Here is a 16,726-nt window from a genome sequence, read left to right as displayed (position 1 = left end):
AATACTCATTCTATCTCCTTGTCACTACCTCACTACCAGTTACTACTTCCTCTTTTGTCCCCTTTATCAATGTTCCAATTTGTTCTCTCATTTTTTGCATATTAATAACCTTCTTCCAAAACACCTCATCCTCCCTGAAGTTTACTCATATTCACTCACCCCAACTCTTTATTTGCCCTCTTTTTCAACCCCCACACCTTCCTCTTGACCTCCTCTTGCTTTCTTTTAAACATACCCCCAATCATTGGTGTGCCTTGCCTGTAAGTACCACCCAAAAGTCTCTCTCTTCTCTTTCACAAGCAACTTTACCTTTCATCATATCACTCACTACCTTATAAATATGCCCACCTCCCACCTTTTCCATGTGACATGCATCTCTTGCACATGTCATCACTGCTTCCCTTAATACCTCACATTCCTCAGCCACACCCCTGCTTCATTTACTTTCACGTTTTGCTATTTTACACTCAATTTCTCCGGGGATTCTTCAAAAAGTCTCTTTTCCAAGCTCACTTACTCTCACCACTCTCTTCTCAGTGATGCTTCCTCTTTTCCAAAAACCTCTACAAATCTTCAATATCATCTTCACAAGATAGTTATCAGGCACCTATCAGTTGCCCCTCTAGGCACATTTACATCCAAAAGTCTCTCTTTTACAAACCTGTTGATTAATTTGTAGCCTAATAATACTTGATAACCATCTCTCCCACACACACACATATTTGTGTATGTCCTTTTTAAACCAGGTACAGTATTCCCAATCACCAGTCCTTTTTCAGCACACAACTCCATATGCTGTTCAATATTTCCAGTCATAATAATGAATACCACATACCCCCTAATTAAGCCCTCAACTGCCACATTACTCAATTTTGCACTTAAACACCCATCATCAATATCCCATCTCTACACCAAAACTGCTGCCACATTCACCCAGCGGCTCCCAAAAAACTTGCCTCTCACGATCTCTCTTCTCGTGGCCACGCTCATAAGCACTAATTATCACTCATCTCTCGCCATCCACTTTCATTTTCACCAACATCAGTCAAGAAGTTACTTTCTTACACACTTTCACACACTCCCACAACTCCTGCTTATATCCTTTTGTAAGATGTACACATGCATCATTTCCTCTTTCAGGCACTTCTATTCTTCAACCATTCTGACACTAACTTCTTTAAAACTTTAACATCATCTCCTTAATTTCGTGTTTTGCACTCTGGCTGTCCTATTCCTACATTTTTTGAAGAGCTGCTTACTGTCTACATCAACAAAGTGGTTTAAATACTTAAAGGGTGTCACCAGTTCACCCCACAATCTTCTCTCTTCCACAGTAGACAATCTAAAGTTTCAAGCATTTCCTGGTAACTCAGCTCTCATAATTCTGGAACCTTCTTTGTCTTCCTCCTCTAGACCTTCTTCATTTGCCATTAGTGTTTCTTTAGGTGTAGTAAATAAACCTGAGAAACAACCTAAACCACCTTATAATGAACCATCAACCACCAAATAGAAATAAAAAGCCTTCCACTGTCTCACACCTCCGCAACCTCTTTTCACATATCCCCCACCACCAGCAAACATAACACTGAAAAAACACTTAATCCCAACTCAGTCTAAAATACTACCCCATCAGACATACTTCCATATGAAACCACTCCCCACACATGGTCCCACTTTTCCATGTCAATCTGAAGATCACCCATCCCTACGTGACAAAAACTATTCAACACATCTCACACAAAACATCATTACACTATGACCTGCGGTCCAATTTGATCAATGCGGCCAGCTTCCTCATCACTGTGAGAGTTTTATCAAAACAGAATGGACTCCTGAAGCATGAAGTAAGCATATGATAGGAAGGAACATCTTAACCTGTGGTTGTACATATGTTTACCAATCTCTCATATTGTCATAACCAACTTCTTGAATCGTCTTTAAAAACTTCCTGCCCCTAGAAGTAAGTACATGATAAGAGGGAACATCTTAATCTAAAGTTATACACCAGTTAAACTTTTCATGTTTTTCTAAGCAGGTTTCAAACCTTCTTTTGTAAATAGAACATGGGTAGGAGACCACGTGTAATGAAGGCATAGGTTTGTGTTGAATCAATCAAAAAATTCAGAAGTGCATAAGATTTATGAATAACTAAGGGGAAAAAGAAGAGTCATTAGCAAAATGGAACATGCAAATATTCAAAAGATTCATATGCAGTGATGCACATCTACATATTACCAATAAAGAAAACAGAAAATAGGAGGTAAAAGTAAGACAGTAATTATTTTGAATAAAAGCTCTTACTTGCGTGCAAATATCAACCAACTGTTTGCGGAAGGTTTCTGTTTTCTTAAGATCACTCCTGTAGTACTCAACTACAGCCTTATTCATCAGCACCTGAAAACATTATAAGGCATAATTTATTATTACTATGCAACATATCAAACTCTCTATTACAGTCATTACCAAGGTAATACAATATATGTTACGTCTGTTTGTCTAAACATAATATCAACCAATTAATGTAGATAGTGGAACAGGCAATGATACACTCTACTTATGCTGAGGAAAGTCTGCAGACCGAATCACGTCAATTCATCATTACAACCAGGCCTTGATATGAAGAATGAAATAAGTTATAACATGTTCACATCTTATACTTTATTTCATATTGACCATATTCTATTGGAAATTAAAAAGCCAAGGTCAAATCATTAATCTGTTAGGATTAGGTCATACATGCCACAGTGAGCAATACACTTGAAAGTTACGAACTTCTTAACATAAACCATGCCATCTGTCTCATGTCAAGTCTTCCTTTAGAAACAAGAGAGTAACACAGCAGCACCCCATTCCTTCCTCATATTCACTGTTACTTAATTCATTTCCATAAAACAAGGAAGCCTCTACTTCTTAATGATCTCCCAAGTCTTATATCTCCAACAACCATTCTCAAATCCCACTCCCATCAACAAGTAGACTATCTGTGCTAACCACAAACATTCTTCAAAGGTATTGGTACCATATTCTTTTATTTGATTTTCTTTCTTTTTTTTCATACCTGTTCACTATTTCCAGCATTAGTGAGGTAGTGCCAGGAAGACAAAGAAAAGACTTCATTTGCTCACATCCAATCTCTAGCTGCCATGTCCAAAATACAGAGACCACAGCCCCTTATCCACAAACAGGCCCCCACAGACCTTTTATGGCTACCTTGCCATATCGTGTTTTTTTCAGCTCCTTTAAATGCTCTGGTACTGTCCACTGACAGCGCAATGACCCATGTACACCTTACTGCTATAACTTAATCACCCTCGTGCATGTTCAGGCCCTGACCATTCATATAACTTTCATTACATCTTCCATCTCCAATCTGGTCTCTCCTTCTCCTTGTACCCTTTACTTCTGACATGCATATCCTCTTTATCAATCTCTGATCACTAATTCTCTCCATACGTCCAAACAATTTCAGAACACTCTCTTCAGCTCTTTCAATCATACTCTTCTTATTACTACATCTCTCTCTTACCCTATCATTGCATATTCGATTATAAACCCCCCCTCCACTTGACATGTCCTCAAACATTTCCCTTCCAACAAAGTCACCCTCTTCCATACATCTTCATCTATAGCTCATGCTCTGCACACATACGATATGGTTGGAGCTACTATACCTTCAATCATACCCAAATTTGCCCTCCTAGGGAATGACCTCTCTTTCAACATATCCCAAAAGCCTTCACCCCAACACCCACCCTATAAATCATATCCACTTCTATGGTTCCACTCAGTACATGTCTACCCCCAGACATCTAAAATGCCTCACTTCCCCTAATTTTTCTCCATCCACTTCACACCACAACTAACCTATCTGCTCTGCTAAACCTGATAACCTTGCTTTAATTCACATTAACTCTCACATTTCTCCTTTTACATACTCTCTCCAACACAGACTCCAAATTCTGAAGTTCCTCACTTGAACCTGCCACTGATGCCATGTCATCAGCCCCGTCACCCACTACAAGTTGCATACCTGCTCTTCTCTCCAAGATCCTTGCATCTACTTCCCTAGGCACCCAAACCATATACAGAGTCAGGCATGGTGATATCACACATCCCTGCCCCAGATACATCTTTACCTGGAAACACTCAGATTCCTCTCTACCTGCTTGCACACACACCTTACTCTCTTAATAAAAACTCCTCACTACTTGTAACAACTTTCCTCCCACACCCTATATTTGTAAAACCTTCTATCAACCCTATCATATTTCCTCTATCAACCCTATCATATTTCCAGATCCATAAATGCTTTCTGTTTCTGTAAGTATTTTTCACACACATCCTTCAAAGCAAACACCTGATCTGCACATCCGTAACATTCCTGTAACTACATTGTTCCTCCCTAATCTAGTACTAGGTACATGTCACCATCCTCCATTCTTCACTTTTCCATGTACCTTATCAGGTATTCTAAACAAACTTATACCTCTATAATTTGAACATTCACCTTTGTCATCCTTGCCTTTATACAATGGCACTACACATGTATTATGCCAATCCCCAGGCACCTCCCCATGATCCATAAATACTTTAACATTCTAACTATCCAATCAACAACAAAATCAACCCCTTTAAAAAGCAAAAAAATTCAACTTCAGTGCCATCCACTCCAGCTCCCTTGCCACATTTCATCTTACACAAGGCTTGCATCACCTCATCTCTCTTCACCTAGCCACAAACTATGACTGACTTTGCATACCTCCCTGACCCAAACATCCTACATCTGCCACCCTATCATCAAGCACAAGCAAAACTCTTTCAAAGTGCTCACTCCATCTCCTCTTCACCTCATCCCTGTCTGTTACCACTTCCCATTTGCCCTCTTCATTGATGTTCCCATGCAGTCCATTGTTTTTCTCACACTATTAACCACTTTCAAAACATCTTATTCTCCCTGAAGTTTGCTGATAGTTGTTGATCCCTAGTCTAATCTGCCCTCTTCTTCAGCCCCTACATCTTTCTCTTAACCTCCTCCTGCTGCTTTCTCTTGTGCATTTCCCAATGATCTGCACTCCTTCCCTGGATGTATCACCTATATATCTCTCAATAGCAACTTTACTCAATCATTTCACAATTCATTACCCTTTCTTATCTGCCTACCTACCACCTTCCACACACTTGTCTCTTGGCACTGGTTCCCTAAATACCTCCAATCCTCACTCACTACCCTAGCTTCTTTCACTATCACCTTTTGCTATTCTACACTCAATGTCTTGCCTCCATCAGGTAATGATCAGACATCCTACCACCTGCCCCTCTCACCACATTCACATCCAAGTCTCCAAGATTAGTATGTAATCCAATAATGTCTGCATACCACCCATGCACACTCACATATGTTATTCTTTTTAAACCAGGTATTTTCAGTAATTTTTTAGTATGCAACTCCACAAGCTGCTCATCATTTTTATTCACCTTACTGAATACCCCATGCCTCCCAGTTATACCCTCAACTGCCACATTACCCACTTTTGCATTTAAATCACCCTTCACTAATGCTTGTCTCTTGCATCAAAACTGCTGACACACTCACTCATCTGCTCCTAAAATGCTTTATCTCCTTTGTATGCAAACACATATATCACTTTAGAAGAAAAACCCAAAATTCATTAAAATAATTCATATGCTCATAAAAAAGCATTCTATTTCAATTTTCATTACATTCACACCATTTAAATCTTATGAGTTGTTGCTGGAGAGGATCAGGCTAATTAATGTTGGGGAATATCAGTTTCTGTAACAGCTATATGTTAAAATAAAATTTATTTTCATCAATGATTACAACTTGTGAATGCTGGAATGTTTGTAACCTGTGAATTTGGGGATGAATGAAAGCTGACAACTAACATCCTAAAGGGACTCTTCCCCTTCCTTCCTTTTCAACCAAAATGTACCTTCTTTCACTTTTGAAACTGAACACCTATCTCTTTAATATATTATTGCTTGATCGCCTCTTACTCTGCTAAGGTCATGCAGCAACAAGCAGGAAACTGTAGGCACTGGGGACTCAAGGGATGGCTAATTCAGAGTTCATTTTTTCATTCTACTGCAACTAAAGGAATTCTAACATTATATCTCCCTTTATAAGGCATTTTTTCATTGCTGGAAGAATGAGCAACCGTTTCATATGTTTTTCTCATGAGAACTAAGCATAATGTGAACATGTCTGCCCATAACATCCTTTCTCATTGTTAGAATAATATATGTCATCAGAGAAATATCAAAACTGTTATGAAAATGTTTTACCTTTGCATCCTTTGGTCTTGTTCCTTGCAACTGGCTCAGAAGTGTGAGAGCAGCAGCATAATTACCCTTCGTGAACTCAGCCTGAGCAGCCTGGGCCCACTCCCTCTCAACATCTGTCGTATCAGAACTGTTGGTTGTCTCTGTTGTAGTTGCAGTTTCTTGAGAATCCTCACCACTGCCCTTACTTTCTGCCATCTAATAAATATGTTCATAAGAAAAGAATTTATAATACATCACTTTATTTGCAATTCAAGTTCATGAGGTATTGGTATGAGATAGTAATCTAGCATCCATAAGGCTAAACAAATACAATTGTTTAAGAAATGAAGGATTACATACCTTAAAAAAATCAATAAGAAACTTAGCAATCAACACACATTTCTAATCAATGCTTGGGACACATAAATTGGAAATACCTATCAGTTACTGAACCTCAAAAATAGGAAAATTCATACTAAACACTACGTCATATTTTGAAATACAAAAGACCTTTAAGCTTTACCATGAATGAAAATAATATCTACTTTCTGAGAAAGCTATAGTATTTCTTATTCAGTATGGGTTGCATAAATAATCATTTTCCATGAGTAGAAATGAATGTTTTAAGTAAGATTCTTATTCTACACTACAACACATGGACTCATAGATACAAGTATTCATCAAATTGCCTTTAAACCATCACTTACAAGTCTTTCTAATCTTTCCTAAAGTTGTCAACAGCTAAAAAGCTATAATCACACTTCTTCAACTGGAAAAATCAATAAATCCATACATAAAGTGGCCCAATGAAAGATGATTAAAAAAAAATACAAACAGTTTCAACATAAGTTTTTACATGGCAATTTGTATCACAGATTTCACAAAATTCTGAAAACCTGTGACAACCTTTATTACCCAACACTCGGTAGGAGCTTTGGATTTTCGTCAACATCAGATTTCCTTAACCTAAACCTGGTTCCTTAAGTTCTTTCGGTTTCAATATTACCAATAAAGGAACAAATGGAGCTATTTATTTCCGTTCTTTTGGAATTTTTTTTTTTTTACCTAGCCTTGCACAGCATGAAGTAAATTAGCAACACATGTTAGTGTCACATGACACCATCTTGTCACACATACGCAGAGTGAACAATCACTCATGTAAAGAGATGTCATGCAATATCTGGTAACAGTTGAGAGTAGTAATCCTGCCACCATATCTACTGTGGAATACAACAGAATTTTCTAATGAATGATTAGATTAATTGTAGGTAATAAGGCAAGACTAGGAGAGCATTGCTGGAACAACTTTTTTATATTACAATAATAAAAAAGCCAATAGTGGGGAAGTTTATGAAGATCAGGAAAAATATGGGGAAAAGTAATGCATAAGTGAAACATTTGTATCAATCAATATAATCTATGAAAACCTCACGTAACTTTCCATACCAACTGATACTCATCTAGCAAGAGGGAGGCAGCAGAAACACAATACAAAAACACTACAAGTGCACAGAATCAATCATAAATCAATCTGATGATAATTTATATCACTTAATCAAGTAGTGTTCCAGGAATGACAATGAAAGAAAGAAGGAAACAGCCTCCAACACCCATACATAGCCAACCAGACTAAGATAACAGGGGGAAATAAATCTAAAACAATGAAGACAGAAAATTCTAAACAGCAGAGGAATATATTCTGGGGAAAAATAGAAAAGGAAGAAAGAAGAGAATTAGTTAAGAATGAAGGTAAATGAAACTTGGGACTTGAACATTGCAATGGAGTGGTTAGGGTTGAAATGTTAATGTCCGTGTTCAATGACCCTCCTATGATCACTTCTCCATCAAATAACCATGAGACATAGCCTTGTTATGTGCTGTACCCTAGTACAAGTAATTACTGTAGATTTTGCAACCTTTCATTACCTCAACATACTGATGTGCTTTACATGTCAATAAAATGGTTCCTTCAACCACTCACTCCAGTATTCTCATCAATAAACTGTAAATATAAACTTAACGAATACGGGACTTACTCTGTGCTAATTCAACTTCTTAATATGTTTCCGAACCTCTGAGATATGATAAACATATAACCATCATCAGACAAAACATCTCCAGCGAGCATTTCAAAGAGCAAGTAAATCAATCAGCGATCAACTTAGACAGCGAGCATATTAGACAGCGAACAGTTCAAACAGCCAGCATGTGGAATTACTGTATGTGTGTGTGTGTGTGTGTGTGTGTGTGTGTTACGGTGGGGGGTGGGGAGAGTCTCCAAATCATCTGGCCGTTAGAAAACATACAAAAAGTAGAAATTTCTCATTTTCAAGACCCTCCAGACTGTCAGGTTCTGGAATAATCTAAGGAAAAATTTGGATCTTTCCATGTTCAGGGTCAGATTATCAGGACATGGGACATTTGAAAAGTCGGATCTTCTCATTTTCAGAGCCCCTCAAACTATCAGACGCTGGGATAATTTAATAAAAGTTGTATCTCCTCATTATAAGGAGATCGCAAAGTATTGGGCCCAGGGACCATTTAAGGAGTATATTATTTTCAGCCCCCCAGGAAAAAACTGTGACCCTGCTATAACTGAAGCGGGCTCTGCGCACCGAGAGGTAAGTTGGATTTTCCCATTTTTAGTCCCCCAAATAATCAGGCTCCGGGACGATATTAGAGAAGTTTGTTTTCTCATCTACAGGGTCTCGCAAATTATCGAACCCTAATTCAATTGAATCATCTCATTTTCAGGATCCCTTAAATCAGGGATTCCTAACCTGGGGGTTGCGAAGGGTTGTTCGTGGGATCGCGAGCCCTTGAGAGGATGTGCACGTGTTTATATATATATATATATATATATATATATATATATATATATATATATATATATATATATATATGTGTGTGTGTGTGTGTGTGTGTGTGTGTCACAGTCTCTTCAACACATGGCCCCTTGCAGGAGAATTCCGTAACTCCGTCCTGATGTATTATGCATCGTCATATCCCAAAGTCAGCATGTTGGCCTCTTGTGTTCCTCCGCCTCCACCTTCCTTTGTCAGTCTTGGTTTTCAACATTTGTTCAAATCAAAAATGAAGGACAGAGACAGACTGGATGTGGAGGACGACATGAGACTGGCTCTAACAACCACCCAACCACGTGTAGCAGGACTCTTCTCAGATGCACCCCCAACCATCATTAGCTAGGTTGGAGGGTTGATGAAAGGATGGGTATCAGCGAGGATAAAGATGAGCTTTTGGTTTAATAAACTTGAATGGACCTAACGACTCGGTATGATGTCTCATGGAAGCAGTAAAATATTTATTATTCATTATTTTCTTTATTATTTCACTTCTCAGAGAAGGGATTGTCGAATGACTGAAGCTAAACATGTCAATATAGAGTAGGGGGTGGTGAGTGTTATGGTATATTGAGTTGGGGGTCGCCAGCAGGAAGAGTCTGGGAGCCAGTGCCTTCAACTATCCAACTCTTCGGTATCTTGAGGAAAGACGAATCTCCGTAGGCCTCCCATATGAAACTCGACCTTAGGGTAATCTGATCCCATTTCAAGTCACCCAGGACCCAGTCTTGCCATTATTGGTGAAGAGTAAAATCTTTTCCAATTGAGAGACACACATGTTATCGGACCCTTGAGATAAACGAAGCAAAATCATATTTACTTTCAGCGTCGCTAAACCAACGACCATTGCTCTAAACTCCCCCCCCCCCCCTGGGGCCTACATGCCCAGATCTCATCAGCTGATTCAGTTTTAAGAGCATCAGTCTTCATTATTTTATTTTGATTTAATTCAATACAGTATCAAAAGTATAATAAGATGAATTATTGTATTCTAATTTGTTATTGTAGTTATAAATATTTATAGATATGATCACTCATTCAGTTGAGAAAAGGGTTGTTATTGGTCAGGCTGATAAGAGACGCCAACGCTGATTGGCTCCTTGGATGTTCGTGTGTGTGTGTGTGTGTGTGTAGTCTCTGGTGTGTACAACTGAGTGTGTGAGTGTAAATATCAATTTTGTGAACGAAGGAAATGTAATTGATGATCATGGTCCGTAGTACCAGCTTGACGACGTACATAATCATAGCCAGTATCATATACCTGTGTGCCTGCAAGGAGTCTAGAAGCTTTCATTATGAAAAGGGTAAGTTACTTGAGGTAATCGTAATTTCGTATATGATCATTCCCCTTAGCTTGAATTTCTAATGTTGCATGGGAATTAATCCTTCGCATGTTTAGTTTGTTTTTTATTGCAAATGTAATACATTGTCATAAGTAGAAATTTAGTTATCCACGTTTCGGGCATCCAACGAATTTTGTTAGGGTTCATTAAAATTTATGGGGACTTATAAAAGTTAACGCATGTCTTATTTAAAACAGTACCAATAGATTCTTGGAGATTTTTATAATGTCATATTGATGTAGAATACATCTGACCTATAATACCTTTGGTAAAACTTGAGTTTACCTATGCAAGGAAACACGGATATGGCTGCTATGAATCGTGTTTTATATAGTTCGTTGAGAGTATGAAAATATTTATGGAGCAGGACTTGGAGCATTTTATTCTCTTGAATTCTTTTGTATTTGGTAAAATGATAAATCAGTTTATTTATTATACTTGATCGCCGTTTCCCACGTCAGCGAGGTAGCGCCAGGAAACGAAGAACGGCCCATCCACTCGTGTACATATACATACATACACGCACATATATATACATATACATATTAACATATACACATATACATACACACACAGATATATACATATATACACATGTACATACTCATACTTCCTTGCCTTCATCCATTCTTGGTGCCACCCTGCTCCACAGGGAACAGCATCACTACCCCCTGCTTCAGCGAGGTAGAACTAGGAAAACAGACAAAAAATGCCACATTCATTTACACTGAAACCACAGTTCCCTATCCACATCCAGGCCCCACAGACCTTTCCATGGTTCACTTCAGACACTTCACATACCCTGGTTCAGTTCATTGACAGCACATCGACCCCGGTTTACCGCATTGTTCCATCCACTCTGTTCCTTTCATGCCTCTCACCCTCCTGTATGTCCAGGCCCCAATCACTCAAAATCTTTTTCACTCCATCTTTCCAACTCCAATTCGGTCTCCTGCTTCTCCTTGTTCCCTCCACCTCTGACACATATATCCTCTTTGTCAAACTTTCCACACTGATTCTCTCCATATGTCCATGCCATTTCAACACACCCTCTTCTGCTCTCTCATCCACACTCTTTTTATTTCCACACATCTCTCTTACCCTCTCATTACTTACTTGATCAGTCCACCTCACACATTTCATTTCCAAACACATCCACCTTCTTACGTACAACCCTCTCTATAATCAATGCCTCACAACCATATAATGTTGTTGGAACTACTATTTCTTTGTACATACCCATTTTTGCCGTCTCTCCTTTCTTCTCATTTTGGTTACACCCACACACATTCAGACACCCCGATCTGAGCCTTCGAGGAGGATGAGCTTTCCCCTCTTGACTCCTGTTTCCTTTTTTAGAAATTGAAATACAAGAAGGGGAGAGTTTTCAGCCCCCCACCCTCACCCCCTTTAGACATCTTGTACAACATGCAGGGAATTATTTTTTTATTTTTTTATTATATTTTGTCGCTGTCTCCCGCGTTTGCGAGGTAGCGCAAGGAAACAGACGAAAGAAATGGCCCAACCCCGCCCCATGCACATGTATATACATACGTCCACACACGCAAATATACATACCTACACAGCTTTCCATGGTTTACCCCAGACGCTTCACATGCCTTGATTCAATCCACTGACAGCACGTCAACCCCGGTATACCACATCGCTCCAATTCACTCTATTCCTTGCCCTCCTTTCACCCTCCTGCATGTTCAGGCCCCGATCACACAAAATCTTTTTCACTCCATCTTTCCACCTCCAATTTGGTCTCCCTCTTCTCCTCGTTCCCTCCACCTCCAACACATATATCCTCTTGGTCAATCTTTCCTCACTCATTCTCTCCATGTGCCCAAACCACTTCAAAACACCCTCTTCTGCTCTCTCAACCACACTCTTTTTATTTCCACACATCTCTCTTACCCTTACGTTACTCACTCGATCAAACCACCTCACACCACACATTGTCCTCAAACATCTCATTTCCAGCACCTCCATCCTCCTGCGCACAACTCTATCCATAGCCCACGCCTCGCAACCATACAACATTGTTGGAACCACTATTCCTTCAAACATACCCATTTTTGCTTTCCGAGATAATGTTCTCGACTTCCACACATTCTTCAAGGCTCCCAGAATTTTCGCCCCCTCCCCCACCCTATGATCCACTTCCGCTTCCATGGTTCCATCCGCTGCCAGATCCACTCCCAGATATCTAAAACACTTCACTTCCTCCAGTTTTTCTCCATTCAAACTCACCTCCCAATTGACTTGACCCTCAACCCTACTGTACCTAATAACCTTGCTCTTATTCACATTTACTCTTAACTTTCTTCTTCCACACACTTTACCAAACTCAGTCACCAGCTTCTGCAGTTTCTCACATGAATCAGCCACCAGCGCTGTATCATCAGCGAACAACAACTGACTCACTTCCCAAGCTCTCTCATCCCCAACAGACTTCATACTTGCCCCTCTTTCCAAAACTCTTGCATTTACCTCCCTAACAACCCCATCCATAAACAAATTAAACAACCATGGAGACATCACACACCCCTGCCGCAAACCTACATTCACTGAGAACCAATCACTTTCCTCTCTTCCTACATGTACACATGCCTTACATCCTCGATAAAAACTTTTCACTGCTTCTAACAACTTTCCTCCCACACCATATATTCTTAATACCTTCCACAGAGCATCTCTATCAACTCTATCATATGCCTTCTCCAGATCCATAAATGCTACATACAAATCCATTTGCTTTTCTAAGTATTTCTCACATACATTCTTCAAAGCAAACACCTGATCCACACATCCTCTACCACTTCTGAAACCACACTGCTCTTCCCCAATCTGATGCTCTGTACATGCCTTCACCCTCTCAATCAATACCCTCCCATATAATTTACCAGGAATACTCAACAAACTTATACCTCTGTAATTTGAGCACTCACTCTTATCCCCTTTGCCTTTGTACATGCAGGGAATACATTATGTTTATCAGAGAATATATGGTATCAGTGCAAAAGTATTTAATACACTTATATCAACAGAATCTGAAGATACTGCATGGAATGTCATGTAATAGCCAAAATTAAGGTTGAAATATTCTTGCTGAAGCATGAACTGAGCCCAGGCTATTGGGGTGGGTCATTGGTCAACCAAGCTGTTGGAAGCTGCAGCCTTGAGGCACACAGCCCCCACAGCCAGGCTGGTCTGATACACTTCTTAAGTACTCGTCCAGTGCACACTTAAACTTCTTCACTTAGCATTCCATGCAGTTTCTGATGATAGATGGCAAGAGTCTTTGGCCTCTGATGTTTGAGTTGTTTTCCCCTTTTGTTATGTATATGCACATTTGGATTTCAGAGCTGTTACCTCTAATGTCTCTAAAGTATTTGATAGGGTCTTTGCTTTCTGAACTCCCATTGTTTGGTTTCACTGTTTCTCTCTGTTCTCTAATGCATAGTTTCCTCAGGTGATTCCAACAATGTAATCACTCTATTCTATCAATAGTGACGTTCCTCAGGATTCTTTTGTCTCACTTGCTCACTTTCTTTTCTCATTAAATGATTTCTCATTTGATTTTTGAACCTATTCATGCTCATGATGATGATTCTACTTTACATACTTCACCTCATTTCCTCCCCTCCTCCCTTTAAATTCATTCTCTTTCTCATACTGATCATATCTCCTCTCATTTCCGATTTTAAGCAGCAAATTAGGTTGGGGAAACAGTATCCTTGTAAAATTTGGTAGTGCAAATATGCAATTTCTTCTTATATCTCTTTTTAAGAATTTATAATCTTTCAGGTGTAGTTACAAATCTTTCTCACTGTCCCGGACGTTACTGTGGTCGCACAAAACTTGAAAATGGCTCTTGGTCAGCATGTGGGGCTTGTGAGAGAGGACTCCGGCGCAACAATCAAAGTGCTTGTCAAGAATGTGATGACACTCCAGAATTTTATGACAAATTATACCTTGGTTTTATGGGATTGCTACCACTGACTTTCCATTTAGGCTGCATTGATGCTGCTGCCAAGAGAAGAACGTAAGTATTCTTTGTCATTTGCTGAGAAGTACAGTACTGGTGATATTCTTTTCTTTGTTACTAATGTTTGGTCATCATCCCTGAAAGATTTTGGGGGGAATTTTATGTAGTTGCCCATTACATATCCAAAGCTTTTAACTTCCTTACTTTACTTTGCTGCCTCCTATCTAGCTACCTCTCTGATCTGTCTGTGTGGTTGTTGATTGATCAGCATCTCCCCTTTTCTCCATCAAAAGCAGTGTACCTCAAGGTTCTGTTCTGTCATCTACACATTTTCTTCTTTTTATCGATGATTTCTTTTCCTGGAAATAACCAAGTGCACTTAAGTGCTGACAATTCAGTGCTGCATTCCTCAACATCCTTCAGTTCTGCTCCTTCTTCTCTCACCCTAACTGCATCTCATCGTGACACACCTTCCTCAGTAAGATCAGACAGGGTATCCTAGTGGGGTAGATCAAACCTAGTTGTTTAATGCCTTCAAGACCCAGTTTCTAACGATCTCTCTATCAAAGACTCCTCACAACTCTCATCTTTCCATTGATTGATCTGTCATTCCATCTCTTGACTCTGTGAAAATAGTTAGTATAACTTGGGAGCAAAGATCAAAGTAATACCTATAGAAGAGGGAAAGTGAACCAACATTGCAGCATAGGGCAAGGGGGTCAAGTTTGGAAGTTAGCTCCGAACAGTTTATAAGTTGGACTGCTTTTGACTCAACTCTGTCAAGTAAGGATACAGAGCTAGAACCACCCCAAATGTGAGAGGAGTACTCCATACAAGGACGAATCAGTCCCTTGTATAAACGGAGCAGCTATTCAGAAGAGAAGTTTCGACAACTGAACAGGACACCCAGTTTCTTAGAGGGAGACTTAGCTATTCCTGTAATGTGGGGTTTAACAAAATTTTGTGTTCCCCACTGAGATATCCTTTCCAAGTCTGAGTTTATTGAGGAGACTGTGTCAAGATGAGATGCAGATCGAGTGAGAGAAGAGGGAGCAGAATTGAAGGATATAGATAAATGTAGTATTAAGTCATCAGCATTGGATTATTTGTGGAGGAAATCATAGTCGTAAGCATTGGATTATTTGTGGAGGAAATCATAGTCATCAGCATTGGATTATTTGTGGAGGAAATCGTAGAGAAAAGGAGAATGATTGTAGGGAACAAGTCAGTCTTGAGGGACACCACTGTTGATGGAGAAAAGGGGGGAGGCTGATCCATCAACAACCACAGAGATAAATTGGCCAGAGAGGAAGCTAGATATCAAGGAACAAAGTGAGGGAGGAAATCCAAAAGAGGGAAGCTTAGAGATGAGACCATGATGCCACACCTTGTCGGAAGCTTTAGATATGTTAAGGGCAACTACATGCAACTCCCCAAAATCTTTCAGGGATGATTGCCAAACATTGGTAAGATAGGAAAGAATATCACAAGTGGATCTCCCATTATGGAAGCCATACTGGTAATCAGAAAGAAGACTATGATTTTCAAGGTGTTGAAGGATATGGGAGTTGAGGAGGGATTCAAAGACTTTGGAGATGGTAGATGTCAAAGCAACAGGACGATAGTTAGAAGGGTCAGAATGGTCACCCTTTTTAGGGATGGGATGTATCAAGGCATGTTTCCAAGGAGAAGGAAAAGTTTTGGTTTTTAAACATAAACGGAACAGACGAGCAAGCACAGGTGCAAGTTCAGAGGCACACTCTTTCAGTACATGGGGATGAATGCCATCAGGACCGTAAGCCTTGCTTGTGTCCAGAGAAAGAAGCACTTCGGACAGTCCAAAAAGAGATTATGGGAAGAGGCATGGGATGAGTAAGAGGAACATCAGTGGGTGAAGAAATGTTAAAGTCATCCACGCACATTTCAGTATACCATGCTACCTTGTCCACACCCAGGTATTTAAAACACATCTTTCTCCAGGTTCTTTCCATTCATGTTCACTCTTCAACAGACCTGTTTCTCCCCAAGCTTAACTTGACTTTTATTCACATTAACTCTCAACTTTCTCCTTTTATACACTTTCCCAAAGTCTGCAGTTCCTCACTCACATCTGCCACCAGAGCTGCGTCATCAGCTAACAACAACAGACTCACTTTGCACTTCCTCAACCCCCAGCACACTGTAGACCTACCACTTTCTCTTTAGACTTTTGCATTCACTATTCATTAATATATCAAACAGCC

At 39.6% G+C, this 16,726-nt stretch overlaps 2 protein-coding genes across 2 annotated transcripts in view; one reads left to right on the top strand and one right to left on the bottom strand.

Annotated features, from left to right (window-relative positions):
- The window catches only part of Not10 (CCR4-NOT transcription complex subunit 10), a 76,048-nt gene extending 67,584 nt beyond the window's left edge, over window positions 1-8,464 (bottom strand). Inside the window, exons 1-3 of the mRNA XM_071692591.1 lie at window positions 8,322-8,464; window positions 6,307-6,501; window positions 2,302-2,394 (exon numbers count right to left, since the gene is read on the bottom strand). Of these exons, the coding sequence (XP_071548692.1) occupies window positions 2,302-2,394; window positions 6,307-6,501 (288 nt within the window). The 5' untranslated portion in view covers window positions 8,322-8,464. The remainder of the gene's footprint in view (window positions 1-2,301; window positions 2,395-6,306; window positions 6,502-8,321) is intronic.
- Window positions 8,465-10,257: 1,793 nt separating this feature from the next.
- The window catches only part of LOC139765279 (JNK1/MAPK8-associated membrane protein), a 37,156-nt gene continuing 30,687 nt past the window's right edge, over window positions 10,258-16,726 (top strand). Inside the window, exons 1-2 of the mRNA XM_071692637.1 lie at window positions 10,258-10,450; window positions 14,303-14,540. Coding sequence (XP_071548738.1) covers window positions 10,348-10,450; window positions 14,303-14,540 — 341 coding nt within the window. The 5' untranslated portion in view covers window positions 10,258-10,347. The remainder of the gene's footprint in view (window positions 10,451-14,302; window positions 14,541-16,726) is intronic.

Source organism: Panulirus ornatus, chromosome 53 (genome assembly GCF_036320965.1).
Source record: "Panulirus ornatus isolate Po-2019 chromosome 53, ASM3632096v1, whole genome shotgun sequence".
NCBI classification, from domain to species: Eukaryota; Metazoa; Arthropoda; class Malacostraca; order Decapoda; family Palinuridae; genus Panulirus; species Panulirus ornatus.
Note: the sequence above shows the minus strand (reverse complement) of the source record. Positions and strands in the feature narration are given on the sequence as shown.